Source organism: Zerene cesonia, chromosome 5 (genome assembly GCF_012273895.1).
Source record: "Zerene cesonia ecotype Mississippi chromosome 5, Zerene_cesonia_1.1, whole genome shotgun sequence".
Taxonomy (NCBI): Eukaryota; Metazoa; Arthropoda; class Insecta; order Lepidoptera; family Pieridae; genus Zerene; species Zerene cesonia.
In genome coordinates this window covers 1,285,998-1,301,591 of record NC_052106.1, presented here as the reverse complement: position 1 = coordinate 1,301,591, position 15,594 = coordinate 1,285,998, and the positions used below count along the sequence as shown (strand labels likewise).

Sequence of the window (15,594 nt, the reverse complement as noted above, 5' to 3'; positions counted from 1 at the left end):
ATAAATCGCTTCGAATGAAGCTGCTCACATAATTGTCATCGAACTTCACTTGGTAAGTTCGTTTGATTTTCAATTATTTCCAAAATCGCTAATGCTACCAAAACAGTTATTGGAAATATAACTGACTAGCTACGCCCCGTGTTTTCACCCGCGTTAGTCCGTATCCCGTAGGAATATCGGGATTAAAATGCCTATGTGTTTTTCCAGTTGTCCAGCTATCTACGTACTAAATTCCATTGCAATCGGTTCAGTATTTTTTGCGTGAAAGAGTAACAAACACACACACATCCTTACAAACTTTCGCATTTATAATATTAGTAGGATAGGATATTTGTAATATTTTTGTCTCGTATAGATAATTATTGATGGAAACAGGGATAAATTAAATAAAAACGCGAGTACCCAATCTGCAAAGGCAAACTCAGCACTTTTTTTATTCATATACGTAAACTTTACAAGTGTTTATGAAAATTTATTTATTAAACTACCACCGGTAGGTCGCTTCAGTCTAGAAGAATCAGCAAGGATCTCGATAGTTACTCTTTTATTAGTCCAGCAAATAAAACAAAGCCAAAGTCGTCATAAAGCCTTTTAAATCTTGTCTTCCTTTTGTCTAATGGTTTATTATTTGTCCATCAATTGGTCCCACTGTGACAGGACCCTCTCTGACATTTAAATTATATTACCTACACTTAATAACATAAACTATTTCATTTTTAAAAAAGAGCTAGGGTTGCCACAAAAAATCTCTTAACGCGTTCGAATCCGCGGGAATTACCGAGTAAATTCATATATGCGTTTCGGAAGCGATCAGTGACAGACCTTGGCACGGTTGCTATTTGGCCACAGGCGATATTTTGTTTACAAACAGTCATATAAGAACGTGTTTTAAAGGTTACAATTACATATATGAGGCACGCATTTTTACAAACACGTGATCAACGCAATGCGTAAGTAATTGCATTTAGGGCTGTCAATTGGTTGTTTTTATAATTAAATGTAAATATTATGAAACAAACTCATATCATTTAATAGTTATGAAGCAATTCAAATAGCCTAGTTCCGAGGAAAGATTGATGTTAACATTTGTATATTTGACCATAATCATCTGAATGTTATATCATGTAAAATATTTGTGAAGAGTATCTATCATTCACATTTCGGAATCTTATATATGTTAATTGAATATTCAATTACGGACATCTGTAGCGTTGACCGTAATTGTTGGTCGAAGAAATAAACTGAATAAATAAGAATACAGATGATCATTCACTCTTTAGTACACTATATCGCTTAATAATTAAAAACTTCCGAGCTTAGAAAATTACAAATAAAATTGAAATCTTCAAAGCCCGACAACACTTAAGCTACCAAAACCCGGAAGCATTTTTACGCTAACAATGAAACCACAATTACAGACAGTTATAAAAGCGGAAACTATTACAAATAGGCGCATTTATTTTCAAAATGGCCGTCCGCCAAATCGCATACGTCACATGGGCGCGACTGGTCCTTGCCAGCGCGAATATTGCGAATGTATTTATAAGCGGTGGGAAGTCGCGAGCGGATCGCATACTGATACGCTGTGGTAAAATAATTACAGCATAATATGTGTACTAATGTACTAAATGTACACATAGGTCTGAACAATGACGGTTAATATTCTTAAAAGGAGTCTGTAAAATGTCCCATTTACATTTGTAAACCAGAATCACATATGTGATAAGGGTATTATTAAAAACTTTCAAATATACTTTGCGAATTAAATATTTTTTTATGTTTACATATATGCAAGTTTTATTAACTGAATCTCAGTAACAAACTATAAGGTTCATTTGATATTTACTAACTCTAAAATTAAAATGTACAACAAATCGAGGTCTAGGTTAAATTCAGGACGTTCTTATAAACTGTTCGATAACAATAAATAAACCTTACCTGTAAAATTCCTTGGGAACGATTTCTCTGTTTTAGCCATGGCTTGGAATGAATCTGCAACAATAAGACGTTATTTAGCACAAATATTTATCTAGCAACACCGCCTGAAGTCACTTGTTCATGCTAATTTATTTGTGCAAATTTAACAGCTGATATTTGTGCGGATGTGTCAAAAACGCCAGTCATATAATAATTGGTGTTTAAAGCTGTGGCGCGCGAGTGGGTATTGGTATTCATCGTACAAGACTAAATGGAATACATCGAAATTATTTGTCCATTATTTATGTGCTGAGGATTTTGCAAGAACCGGACTAAGGACAAATAACTTATGATTATTAACTATAAGAATACTCAGTATACACAAATTTAAATTTGAATTTATGTATCTCAATCTTCTGACACTGATTTGTGGCTGCAAAATCTTCGGTCATTTTATGCGACTTAGTAACAATGTAAATGTCATAAAATAAGTAGAGACGCAATAAAGAGATTTAAAAAAGCTTAATACATCGGCGATAATTTTTCTCTAATTTTCCCTTGAAACAAAGAATAATACGTAATAGAAAGTCATCGATTTATAATTTACTGTGCTATTGATATACGATTATTGATACTTAATCACCTATTGTTTGGAGTTTTTTATATGGAACAAAAAATTTGAAAATATGAGTTTAATAAATAATAATACTTAGAAATATAATGTCTTACTATATTGTCATTTTTTATATAGCCTATATTAAAAACAATAATGCATGCGTAATCGACCGAGAGAGGATAAGCTTTACTTAGATAGACATGCCCTTTGTTGATGATAGTGAGATGCCACTACTTGAGGTGGGGTTATCACTTAAATAGATTTTAACAAATAAATCATAAATAAACAATAAACCACTTTTAATTTGAAAAAACAAAAAAAAAACATCATATTGTCATAAAAATCTATTGTTTGTAGTTTATATAATGTGACGTCACTTTGCACAGCTGTGGATCACTTAATGAAGGCAGATTGTTATCTAGGCTAATCACATCTTGGACACGCGAATTCCCACGTAACGAACGCATATGTGAAAGTCCCTGTGTGCACATTGTCTATGGTAACAGAATGAGTATAGAGTCTAGAGAGATAAGTTCGATATTATAAATGAAGAATGAATTATAGCAATAGACAAAAAAAGTTAGACAGATTTAGAGGTTTGAAGTAATAATTAAATTATTTATACTGACTGCAAAAGGGTTTTACTATATAACGTTTAATATTAAAGGAGTTTAAAGGAATATTTATTTTCTTTAGTACTGAAAAGATTCATTTTAATATACAACACAGGGTTAATTAAAAAAAACACGTAAATGATCGGGTTTGTTTTACCGCTTACCGAAATCATTCAATGAAATGGAATTATCAAACCAAATGTTGTTAAAACATAAATGCAAAAATGCGAAATAAATTAACATCACCTTACGCAATGTTATTGTATTGGAATTTTAAATATTTGACTTTGGACGCGTTTGACTGCTTAATTCAAAACACTAATTAATATTTATTAGTACGGATTTATTTTCAGTTAAAATTTCCCCTCGTCGAATTAAAGAATAGATATTTAAATACATATTTATCACCTGTTTGTTTTAATTTAGTCAGCAAGTAAAACAAAATAAATAAAAAAAAATATACATATTTTAGCAGTTTAAACTGGACATAAAATTTGTCTATTTTTATTTCTTATCATGATTAATATGTTATACCTAGTGATATTTAATTTAATTTTTACCGTCTTCCCTTTTATTAATTTATCAATGTAAATATAAATATAATAAATTTTACTACCCATATTATTATTATACATTATAATAGTCGCCTATTGTACCCGAGGTTTTCTGGAAGAAATCGCTGTAAGCGATGAGACCGCCCATTGTACTTAGATGTAAGCTTTTACATATTTGTCTCTTTTCTTTATCTCGACTGTTAAATAAGTGTAATAAAGAATAAATAAATAATTATTTTTTTGTGTACATTTTGTTGAAAATATATAGTGGCCTGTATAATATTTAAATATATTTCTTCTTCTTTAATTAAACGAATCTCGACGCGAACTTATCATTTGTTATTGAACCATTCGTGTGACAATTTCTTCCGGTCTCACCGTTCACTGTCACGGATCATAACGGATCCCTGTCATCTGAACATCAAATGTTTAATGTCGGTCATTTCATTTGGGTTAGTTTTTCTGCTATGAGTTAGCAAATGGAGGCAACATTATATGCCATTGTAGAATTAATTGATAAGACACCTGTCATTAATAGTACAATATAGTAATTCATGTATGTTTAAAAAAATAAAGTGGTTTTTAAATTATTAGCAGTAATATTATGTTCTTTGTTGTATGCGAAATGCGAATTTGTTTTTAAATTGTATTATTAAAATATTTAAGCAAGTTTAACTAAACAACATACAGTTATTAATATTCCGTAGGTGTTTTTATTCAAGACTGCCTTATTATCTTAGTTTCGATTCGCAAAAACTTGTTGCACTTTATACAAGGAACATAAAATAACTACGTGCACAGAAATTTAATCTTAAATTTATCTATAACTAGCTGTGCCCGCCAGCTTCGCCCGCGCGATGTAAATAAAGTTTCATGGTACAGAATTGCATCACCTATTTATTCCCTTGGGGGTAGGATTTATCGAAATCCTATCTTAGCAGTCTATCTATATCTATCCATATATCTATCAGTCGGACCAGTAGTTAGGGCTGTGCGTTGATACATCAGTCAGTCTGTAATCATAGTCATACAAAAACAATGTTCAAATATTAAGATTAAGATTAAGTTCTACAAGTAGAAAATTCCTATAACTTGCGCCATGCGTAAATATATTTATGTTTGTTTTTGCTATATTGATAACTAGCGAACCGCTCCGGTTTCGCCCGTGGTACGTATATAGCCTTCCACAATATATGGGCTATCTCTTCAGCTTTATAATATTAGTATAGATTGTTTAAATTGTTCTTACTAATGCTACTATCCTACTTTCCTACTAATATTATAAATGCGAAAGTTTGTAAGGATGTGTGTGCGTTTGTTACTCTTTCACGCAAAAACAACTGAGCCGATTGCAATGAAATTTGATACGTAGACAGCTGGACAACTGGAATAACATAAAGGCAACTTTTTATCCCGGTATTCCTACGCGGGGGAATCCGCGGGGCGCAGCTAGTTATTTATAAAGTAACTACAAAATATAATAAATCACTTGAACGTGTGATCGTAATTTGCACATACACTACACACACACAACAATATAATATTATACACACTTCGGTGTAATAAATTTTGCGACTCACGAGTCTAACAAATTTTCCATTAGGCATACATACATATAAGTACCTACCAAAACTAATATTATGAAGAGTAAACATTTGTTTTTGTATGTATGTATGTAAAATTTTCACTAATTACAACTTAACCTATTTTAATAATTATTTCACCATTAAAGAGCTACATTCACTGAATGACATAAGCTATATCTTAAAGCGTAACCGGGGCGGACCGCTCATCTATACTAAAATTGTAAAGCTGAAGAGTTAGTTTGTTTGAACGCACTTATCTCAGGAACTACTGGTCCGATTTGAAAAATTCTTTCAGTGTTAGATAGCCTATTTATTGAGGAAGGTTATAGGATATATATGTACCACGTACGAAGCCGGGGCGGACCGCTAGTCCCTAATATAGATACGAAAATAACTCCGTCTATCTGTCTCTTCTCCGCACCTTAACCACTAAACCGATTTGGATAAAATTTGGTACCCAAATAGTTTGATACCAGGTCACAGAATTGCTGGTAATATTGTACTAAGATCCTACTAACAATATAAACGTAAAAGCTTCTAAGGATACATGTATCTATATGTTTATTACACATACGAGTCAACCACTAAACGAATTTCAAATGATCCACAAGCAGTATGTAGCTTATGTAAAAATAACACGAACCATACAGATCCTTGAACATAAAGAAATCGCAGGAAAAAACAAATAAAGAACTCGCAGAATAAAACAATACTCGCTTTGCGGGTAAAACCGCGCGATACAGCTCGCAACTACGTACAAAATGGCACTCGTCTTGGGCACGTGGCGAAAACCTACATGAACATTATTTCGGTGTTCCAAGGTCACGGGCTGCCCACTCGTTTAGTGTAACACTGTATCATAGTACGGTTGGCGACGACACTCGATTGCATGGTCGATACATTCAGTGTTTTAATTATTATTGACTAGCATTTTGCACGCGGCTTCACACGCGTGGTACCCCGGTAAAAGGGAGCTGTGCTTATCCAGACTGTTATCTATCTCTGAACCAAATTTTATATAGATACTAGCTGCGCCCTGCGGTTTCACCCGCGTAAGTCCGTATCCCGTAGGAATATCGGGATAAAAAATAGATGTTGGCCGATTCTCAGACCTACCCAATATGCTTACCAAATTTCAGAGGAATCGGTCAAGCCGTTTCGGAGGAGTATAGAGACTAACATTGTGACACGAGAATTTTATATATAAGATGATAAGCTGTTCTCGCGTGAAGAAGTAGCTAACTTCCATCCATTCATCCATATTTACAAACATTCGCGATTATAATATTAGTAGGATTTGAACAACGCTCAATTCTTTAACTACCGAGTTTATCTCACCTAACCAAAGTTAAGCAAAAAATCATGCTACTCAAAAAATGTTATATTTAAATTAAAACGTATATTGCATATAAGTATTAAACTTAGCCTTATGATTAATGTATGATTTTAACTTTGAACTACAAAAAAAACTATCCCATAAAAAGAAAAATTACAATTTACGTTGCTGTATCGTTCAATGATATACTATAAAAAATATATATGAGTAATTTTTTACACTTTTCTAATACGTAGTTATACTGTGTCAAAGACTTCCTAACTTTGTTTTCTTTTTTATATTTTACGCTTGAATTAAAACAACTAAATACATATTCACAGATTCTTCATCGAAAACAGACGACGTCGTATGCAAAAGCTATACGATAAACGTTTACAGAACTTTAGCATAACAAACAATATATTTATTGCCCTGGGAGCGGTCACACCTTTGTGTTTCTAGATCTAAACTATAATACATTGTTTGCTTGCAGGTTACACGTGTTAAAAGGCGTTTGATACTGGATAGGATGCCTGTAACACCTTTAAAACTGAACCATAACCCACTCTAAATAGAGTAAACAATTAACTGACATGTTATTTTGCGATTTTGAAAAGAAAAGGTACGTCAATGACCTCTATGTGTCGAATGTAATTGAAAAATACGATTAAAAGAATCGTTAATTGGTTTATTTTGTTTGACTCTTAAATTAATTTAAATGCAAAAGTAATTGATGATCTTAGATTATATCATTCGTTGGAACTGATAGCCATGACGTCACAATATGGCAATATGGAGATCCTATTCTTAGATGGATCGCTTAGATGTACATACTTACTAGTATAGTATCATTCTATCTGTTCTCTCAACACATTGCTATTAATGTAAAAATCCCTTCATTTTTTGTCTTTGGCTTTAATAATCCTACTAATCCTACTAATATTATAAATGCGAAAGTGTGTAAGGATGTGTGTGTGTTTGTATCTCTTTCACGCAAAAACTACTGAACCGATTGGACTGAAATTTGGTACGTAGACAGCTAGACATCTGAAACAACATATAGGCAAGGCTTTTAACTCGATATTCCTACGACTTACGCGGGTGATACCGCGGGGCGCAGCTAGTATATATACAATACGCATTTAGCAAATAATTAATGTTTAACTTTCATTGAAATAAATTGTAAACCAAAATTTTTAAGTGAAATGCGATGCATATCGAATCGCACTCGACCATTGTGGTAGATTATGGCCTAATCGCTACCCTAGACAACGGTAATACTATGGTAATACTGTGATTATTACCATGCCTAACCTAAACCCGGATACGTAGCATGATATAGTGGGGGAAATAATAAAAATTTTGTTAAAAAACGCTTGAATGATCGAATCAAATAATTTCTCACCCTTATACAGAGTGTGGACTCTGTCTCTGTCTCTGATTCTTTAGTGGTAAAGGAAATTATTAGGATATTAATTATGACACACTCATGAAATTATTGAATTAAATCTGTCCGTTTAAAGTGGGTCAAAATCGAGTCTAATGGAGTCGGTTAACCTCGGACGTAACGATAAGCTAATAAAAGCGTGTTAAATACGCTGGGAGCAAAACTACTACCACAGATAACATAATACTATAATAGTACTACTAATATTCTGCCTAGTATAATATGTCTCCCACACGATCTCCACGAGCGAATTTAAAAACAGTTCAATCATCTCGTATTCATGGAAACTTCTCAAACTTTCGCTGTTAATACACAAAAACAAATTAAACGGCTAACACCTAATTATTACCACGCTCGCGTACGCCAACGGCACACCTATTGTATTGTGAGCACATCCTTACAATAAATCGCTCCTTGACAACTGACATTTATAACATGTTTTATCGTTTACAGATGACTGATAAATTCTGGAATAACGTCCACACTAATTATTTGAAAAGAGTAGTAGATAATGAATTTTTAGCGTATGCGCATGAAACTGAAATACAAATTTATGTTTGGAAGTTTTTTGACTTATAGAGATATACAGACAGATGGGTTCGTTAAGAGATCATAAAATTAACGTTACAAAAAGATGCCTTTATTACAAGTGAGAAAACCGGATGTGGGACTAGCCGAGTAAACTCAGATACAGATCACTAAATACTAACACGTAGGTATTACAAGATTTAGCTAGTCAAACATATCTGTCAAGTAACGGTATGCGGCAGATGTTGACATAAGCTTCACTCTACAGAATGCAAGCAGATTTCAAAAGTTAAAAACCTAGGTTTGAAGAAGGCTACCTTGCTATTAAGCTACGGAGTATGAACTGCCTAATAACTAATACACCACTTTTTAAATATTTGCACTGTATAAATAATTATTTGTAAATATTCGATATTTAAAAAAAAATTCATAAAGCAATTCCTTTTAAGGTTTGATTGATGTTCGGTTTACACGAAACTAAATTGTAAAAAGGAAATACATAAATATTTGAATACTATTTAGTGCTTGAAAGCTTTGAAATCTTTATAGTCTTCATAAACAATCGTCATTAATTTTTTTCTCATTTAAAATCGCAATACTATAACTGAACATATCCACTAAAAGTACTCACAACGTAGGTACCGGAATTCGCAATTTGAATTTAAATACATGGCTTATCAGTGGCACCTACAGCTACATAAGTAGACACTACTATATTATCTGTGGCAATATACAAAAAAAGAAGGCGATATTGTGACTCAATGAAATTGACTAACTGTTATTTATCAATATATGGTTTTGGGTAGTCGTTTAGGATTTTAATTTAGAGGAAATTATTAATCACGCTCAGAGATATGAAAAATGTAGTATTGAAGTATTCTAAAATCTATAGTAAAAATGACTAAGTTGTGTAGCTACAATATTTTAAGTAGAAAAACAACAAATAAATATTTTAATTTTTTTCATTCTATCATCTAACTTGCATATCGATAAAAAAGTTATTTACGAATGCATTTATACACTTATAAAGAGCCTTTATTAAACAAAAAACATTTAATTGATTAGACGTCCGACGTCAAGGATTGCAGAAACCCAAAAAAAGAATTATTAACCAATTTTTAGAGACAATTGCTCAAGAAAAATAAAAATTATCCATGTTGAAATAATACCTATTTTACAGCGGAATAAGCACCCTCGTAAAATACCGGGAACACCCACTGCAGGATCACAGCTGTTAATAATGTTACGCGACTGTAGTTTTTATTCCCCTTTATATAAAATCCGTATCAAATTATTTCTATAGTAAGGATTTAACAACGCGTGATTAATCTGTGGCGTTAAAATGAGACTATTCCAGAATATCCTGTGGCGTTAAAAGCAAACGAAACGAACGCATTGTAATCGTGATAGGTTAAGAATTTATTGGATATATATACCGATTAAAAATTTAAGTACTTATTATATATTACAATATGCAAGACTTTTTTATTTAATTCAATTATTTTCTAATATCTTTATCATAGAGTCGCAAATTTAGCCACCAAGACAGCTGGAAAGTGAAAACTAAGAAGTAATACTGTTACATTACTCACCGTTAAATTATTTAACACACTAATATAGATGAAACACACTAAACCAAAACTAAAAACACACTTAAAAATAATGTATATTAAACCTACAATTGAATAAAACTTAGAGCGAAGTTTTTAAGTAATAAATATAAAAGCCTAAGTTATTGTGATCGAAAACGCGGATGGACAAAGATGCACACCCTTCTCCAGCAAGCGCAGAAACCCGACTGATGCGACCTCACGCGACGACTGCTCAAAATACTTTTGAATGGATTACGTTCCGTTCCAATAATGGTTTCATTCATAGTGTAACAAGAAATTTATTATTTTCTTATATAAGTCTACATTTTATATTATTTTACATACAATCAATTTAAACTAAATCTGCGAAATTTTCAATGAAGATCATTCAATTTCTTATCTCAATTTCGTATGATTAAATATTAGGTGTAGAAATAAAAAAATATATGCATATTCTACCACTAATTTCTAGATTAAAAAAAAACGACCTTTAATGATATTTTAAACTTTGCATTACGTTGTAGAAATTCTAAGAAATTATCAGACTGGCGCCGTCTCGCCGAGAACGTCCGGTGGCGGGATGTATTCCTATTGGCTAAAGCAAGACGGGCCTCCATAGAGTATGTTATTTATTACAGAGGTGCGTTCATTAACTGCCTTACTCATTGCCATAGAAACAAATTTTATAGTAACATGAGGAAATTTTGCATACTTCAAAATTATTTCAAATATATTATATTCGAAATACATATAATTTTCCATTGTGAACATATGTAAATGTTTTTCTTTTTAATAAAACCTACGACAGATTGTGTAATATGAAGGCACTTTTGTCTACCCTCATATAACATAATATTATTCAAATCTTTTTTTAAGAATCTGATTATTCATTTTCACAGTTGGGCGTAGAACGTGAAGTTGTTCTGGTTATTCCACCATTTTATTATTTAATATTGTGTTTTATTTCATTATTATGTTTAATATTATTTAATTACAATAATTCATGAAAGATTTAATTTATTTATGACAATTTTATTATAAATGAGTAAATTTTTATAATGGCGTCGACAAACTTTTTAACCGTAAAAACTCATCTCTCCGAATTTAGAAATAACGCCGACAAAGACTCGTTAAGCGAGGTAATGTATAAAATTATACTCTTATAAATTTAGTATCTGGTTTAATGTGTGCTTTTTCCGAATTACATAGGAAAATTTAGTCATCCGCCATCTTTACCGCAACTTTAGCGTGCGTTTGATTCAGTATACCTATTTCCTTAATTGTACTATATATTTTAACTCCTACAAAGCCACTAATCACACACGTTGTTATTACCTAATAAAATTTGTAGGCTTCAGAAAGTGGAACAAGTAATTCCGTGACGTCCGCTGAAGACTTACAGAAATTGGCTGTAATACTCGGCCTGAACAGCGCTGATGATGTGTACCAGGAGAGATTTCGTGTTGATAGACGTCGTTTGGAGGCTATGCTTGCCGGTAATTGATAGCAAAATTTAATTCCCTGATTTTTAACACGTTAATCACCTTAAACTATAAACTTATCTGAACTTATCTAATATTATATTTCAGAACATTTGGAAGAATCTCAGACTGCGCAAGCGTTTTTCCACAGGGTATGTAGCTATGAAAGCAATAATTTTTGTAAGTTACACAATTTTATGCTTACTAAGTACCTAGAAATTATTTACAATAAAAAATCAATTTTAGGTCATGAACGAGACTAATACTTTAATAAATTGGCCTGCTCGCCTGAAAATCGGAGCCCGATCGAAAAAAGGTACGATAAGAATAAATTATATTTTCTTGAAAACCATTAGTGAAAGATTTAGGTAATATAAAAAATTGTTACTGAAAAATAAAAAAAAAGAAAGTTGAACAATTTTCATTTTGTGTCATAGAAACGGAACGTTATTTTGGCGCCAATATTCCAGAATGCGGCGCCGGTCTGGCGTTAATTTTTATTTTAAATTTCATTTTTTCAAATTCGAGTTATTTTACGTTTGCGCGTCCGTTAGAACGAACCGAAATTTTAAAATCAATTTTTATGGTTTATTTACTTAATTATACAATGAATTAAAATGGATTTCTCAGACACTGACGATGAAATTGTGTATGAAATAATAAAAAAAATTAGATGTAATAATTTCAAAGAACTATATGAATTATACGGTGAGATAAAGTTTTTGTGTCAGTGATTCTGTAAAGATAGGCAATAAAAGAGTAGTTGTTTTTATGGTATTTTGTATTTTCGATCTAGATCCACATGTGAGGATTGCTGGACGGCCTAATGATGTGAAACTTGCACGAGAAAAAATTATGCAGTTATTGGATACAAGAGTAAGTTTTTGAAGCATTAAGTGCCTTATTACATCGAATGGAAGTGTTACTATTTCATTGTCAAAAAGATTATTTCTTTTTGCTAACTGTAGGTACTAGTAGAGTTATATTTTGTATTTAAACTAGTTTATTTGTGCATAGCGTAACATCATGACATTCTCGATTTTAAATATGTTTTTTTTTCTGTTTTACAAGCAAGAATATTATTGGTGTAGTTTTACAACAAAAATCTATACTATTGATTAATTGTATACCTACTATTGAGTAGGTATACAATTTACATATTAACACAGCATTTCATTGAATAAGCATTGAACGAACTATATTATTAGCACTTTATGTAGGTTAATAGACATTTAATCTGTTCATGTAACATGAATACAAAATAGAGTCGTCCTTTTTCCATTATTGTATAACCTTTCATAAGGATGCTATTAAATTTTGTCCTTATAGTCGCGTGATCAGCCGTTGTGCCTTGTATCCTTGTTCATAAATCGTAGCCGAATTTCGATCACAATAAAATAATATCTAGTTAGCGACTAGACAACATCTTTTGTTTGTTTTTCTAGAACTTTAAACATTATCAATATTCTATACCTAATAAATTCCAAAAAATTAACACGTGCTTGATAAATGGTGTACAATAGGGTACCACAGCATCGGCATAGAAACAAAAATTAATAGAAATATAAAATCGTAGGTCGAAATGATACATAAAAAGTAATTGAAATTGAGTGTCTAAAAATACAATTCATTGAAATTAATCAATATTTTATTACTAAAATAAGTGTATTGTTTTTGAGGATTAATAAAATACGTAGTATGTAGGAAACATACGTCATACATACATAGTAGTTTTATTATAAAATTTTAAGATTAAAATTGCTAATCTTATTCATAAAATGCTTTGCAGAGTAACAGAGTTACAATGAAAATCGATGTCAGTTACACGGATCATTCGCACATCATCGGAAAGGTAAGTGTTATTAATTATACCCTATATACTATAAATGTACACGTAATTAACTAAATACTTTTGAAAAAAGGTATTCCCTTCAATATGTAGGGCAAGGTTAGGACTTAGGTTGCATGTTTTGTGAGTAAATTTTTATAATGGCGTCGACAAACTTTTTAACCGTAAAAACTCATCTCTCGTAAGTTAGAAATAACGAATAATATACATGATTAGGGTTATATGCCTGTCAGATCCATCACAGTCTATAGATATCTAGGCTTGCTTTGTGCTTTAGTTTTCTTCCTCCTGCATATTTTGAATATTCGGTAATTAAATTAAAATTATAAATTTAGCATACAAATTTTAATTTTCTATAGGCTTTAAACAAATTTAGAATGTCATCTATACACGTATTAAAACTAAAAACCACCAACATAATAAAAAATAACAATAAAAATATTGAAATATTTAATAGAATTGCAAGTTTCATTGATTTTGTTTATCAAATATGTGGTTCAAAATACTAAAAAAAATATGGGACCATATTGGAGGCCCCAGCTTGCAAAAATACGAAGGATAATGATAATTGGTTCACTCTGTCGAAACTTCTGAGGTAACAAATCGAAAACAAATCTAGCCGATTTGAGAACCTGTTCCTTTTTTTAAGATTAAATAGATGAAAACTTGATGGGGTATAGGAAACCCCACAGGTTACGACACATTATATGGTGAGAGTCCTGACTCAGGCTATTTACAATCGCTTGTTGCGATATAAAATAATTTATATTAGTCAAACATAGATGGCGTTAAGATTTCGTACATCACGCTTATAATGCAACACCTAACCGAGGCTTAGCAAACAGCCGACCATCGTCCAGCGCGAAAGAGTGTGTTAAGAGTGATATAGTTACTTTTTCACTATTTTTGCCGAACGTGTACAAAGTACAATTCTGTATGTGTACAGTTCAAATAACCTACGTCAAATATCAATATGTTCAATATTTTCAAGTAATAGGTATCGCGAAACAAGCAATATGTTTACTCCAATAGCGTTCAAATTTACGAACAATCGTGATAAAGCCCACTAAAAATTATATTTTGACGATTCCTCATTTTTCTACATATTCTGGATATATCTTATTTTTGGTGACCATACAAAAATTGTGATCAATATGGAGTGGAAAATGCAATTTTATCGTAATAATTAATAATTATCATTGCCGTGAGCGTGCGGGTTATACCTTATAGTTTTATGAGGGTCTGAGGCCATTTACAATCGACTCTTACTATGGGAAATAAGAAAATATTTATTAAAATGTTACATTAGCACATTTTATAAGAAATTATTATTATCAACACCACATTGTACCACGATAGAGACAGACAATAATCCAATGTAATTATATAAAAAAGAAAAGATACGAGAAGGGAAATTAATTTTAAATTATTCATAATATTCTTATTCATATTGCTAAACATAGATGGCGTTAAGTATTCGCAAATCACACTAGTAAAATAATGGTTTCATATGTTAAAATCTTTAAGTACGTTATATTAAAGCGTTTGTTTAAGCTCGATAAACACGAAATTATTGTTCAATTTTTATGTGGAACAGGCTATATACTAGTTCAGTTCCATTCATTACATACTATATAATATAATTAATTTAGTAAGGTTGCATGCCTCGGCTCCGCCCGGCTAATCATTTATCGTAATTAATATAAACTATTCTATCTTTTAAGTCGGATGCACTGCACAGGGTATGCAAGTTTGATTAAAATCGGTTGAGTAGTTTAGAAGTTCATTTCGGGCAAACAACGTGACAAGTAATTTATGTATGTATATAATATTATACTAGCTGTGACCCGCGGTTGAAACCGCGTAAGTCTAAGTACTTACGCGGGATACGTCCCGAGGAATATCGGTATAAAAAGTGCCTATGTGTTATTTCAGTTGTCCAACTATCTACGAAGCAAAATAGTATTATTATTCACCAATAGATGTCAGGAAAAAAAAACACGAATATGACTATATAAATATATATATACTAGCTGCACCCGGCAAACGCTGTTCTGCCTTACTCTTATCATTTAGGGGTATGAAAAATAGATGT

General features: G+C 31.7%; 2 protein-coding genes across 3 annotated transcripts in view; one reads left to right on the top strand and one right to left on the bottom strand.

The window, feature by feature from the left end:
• Window positions 1–10,390, bottom strand: part of LOC119839890 (sialin) — a 53,828-nt gene extending 43,438 nt beyond the window's left edge. The window contains exons 1-2 of one of the 2 annotated variants that reach the window (XM_038366321.1): window positions 10,170–10,390; window positions 1,939–1,992 (exon numbers count right to left, since the gene is read on the bottom strand). In XM_038366321.1, the coding sequence (XP_038222249.1) occupies window positions 1,939–1,978 (40 nt within the window). In that variant the 5' untranslated portion in view covers window positions 1,979–1,992; window positions 10,170–10,390. The remainder of the gene's footprint in view (window positions 1–1,938; window positions 1,993–10,169) is intronic. The other variant, XM_038366322.1, reaches the window with a different exon arrangement.
• Window positions 10,391–11,896: 1,506 nt separating this feature from the next.
• The window catches only part of LOC119840155 (protein bicaudal C homolog 1), an 18,113-nt gene continuing 14,415 nt past the window's right edge, over window positions 11,897–15,594 (top strand). Inside the window, exons 1-3 of the mRNA XM_038366668.1 lie at window positions 11,897–11,966; window positions 12,447–12,526; window positions 13,440–13,502. Of these exons, the coding sequence (XP_038222596.1) occupies window positions 11,900–11,966; window positions 12,447–12,526; window positions 13,440–13,502 (210 nt within the window). The 5' untranslated portion in view covers window positions 11,897–11,899. The remainder of the gene's footprint in view (window positions 11,967–12,446; window positions 12,527–13,439; window positions 13,503–15,594) is intronic.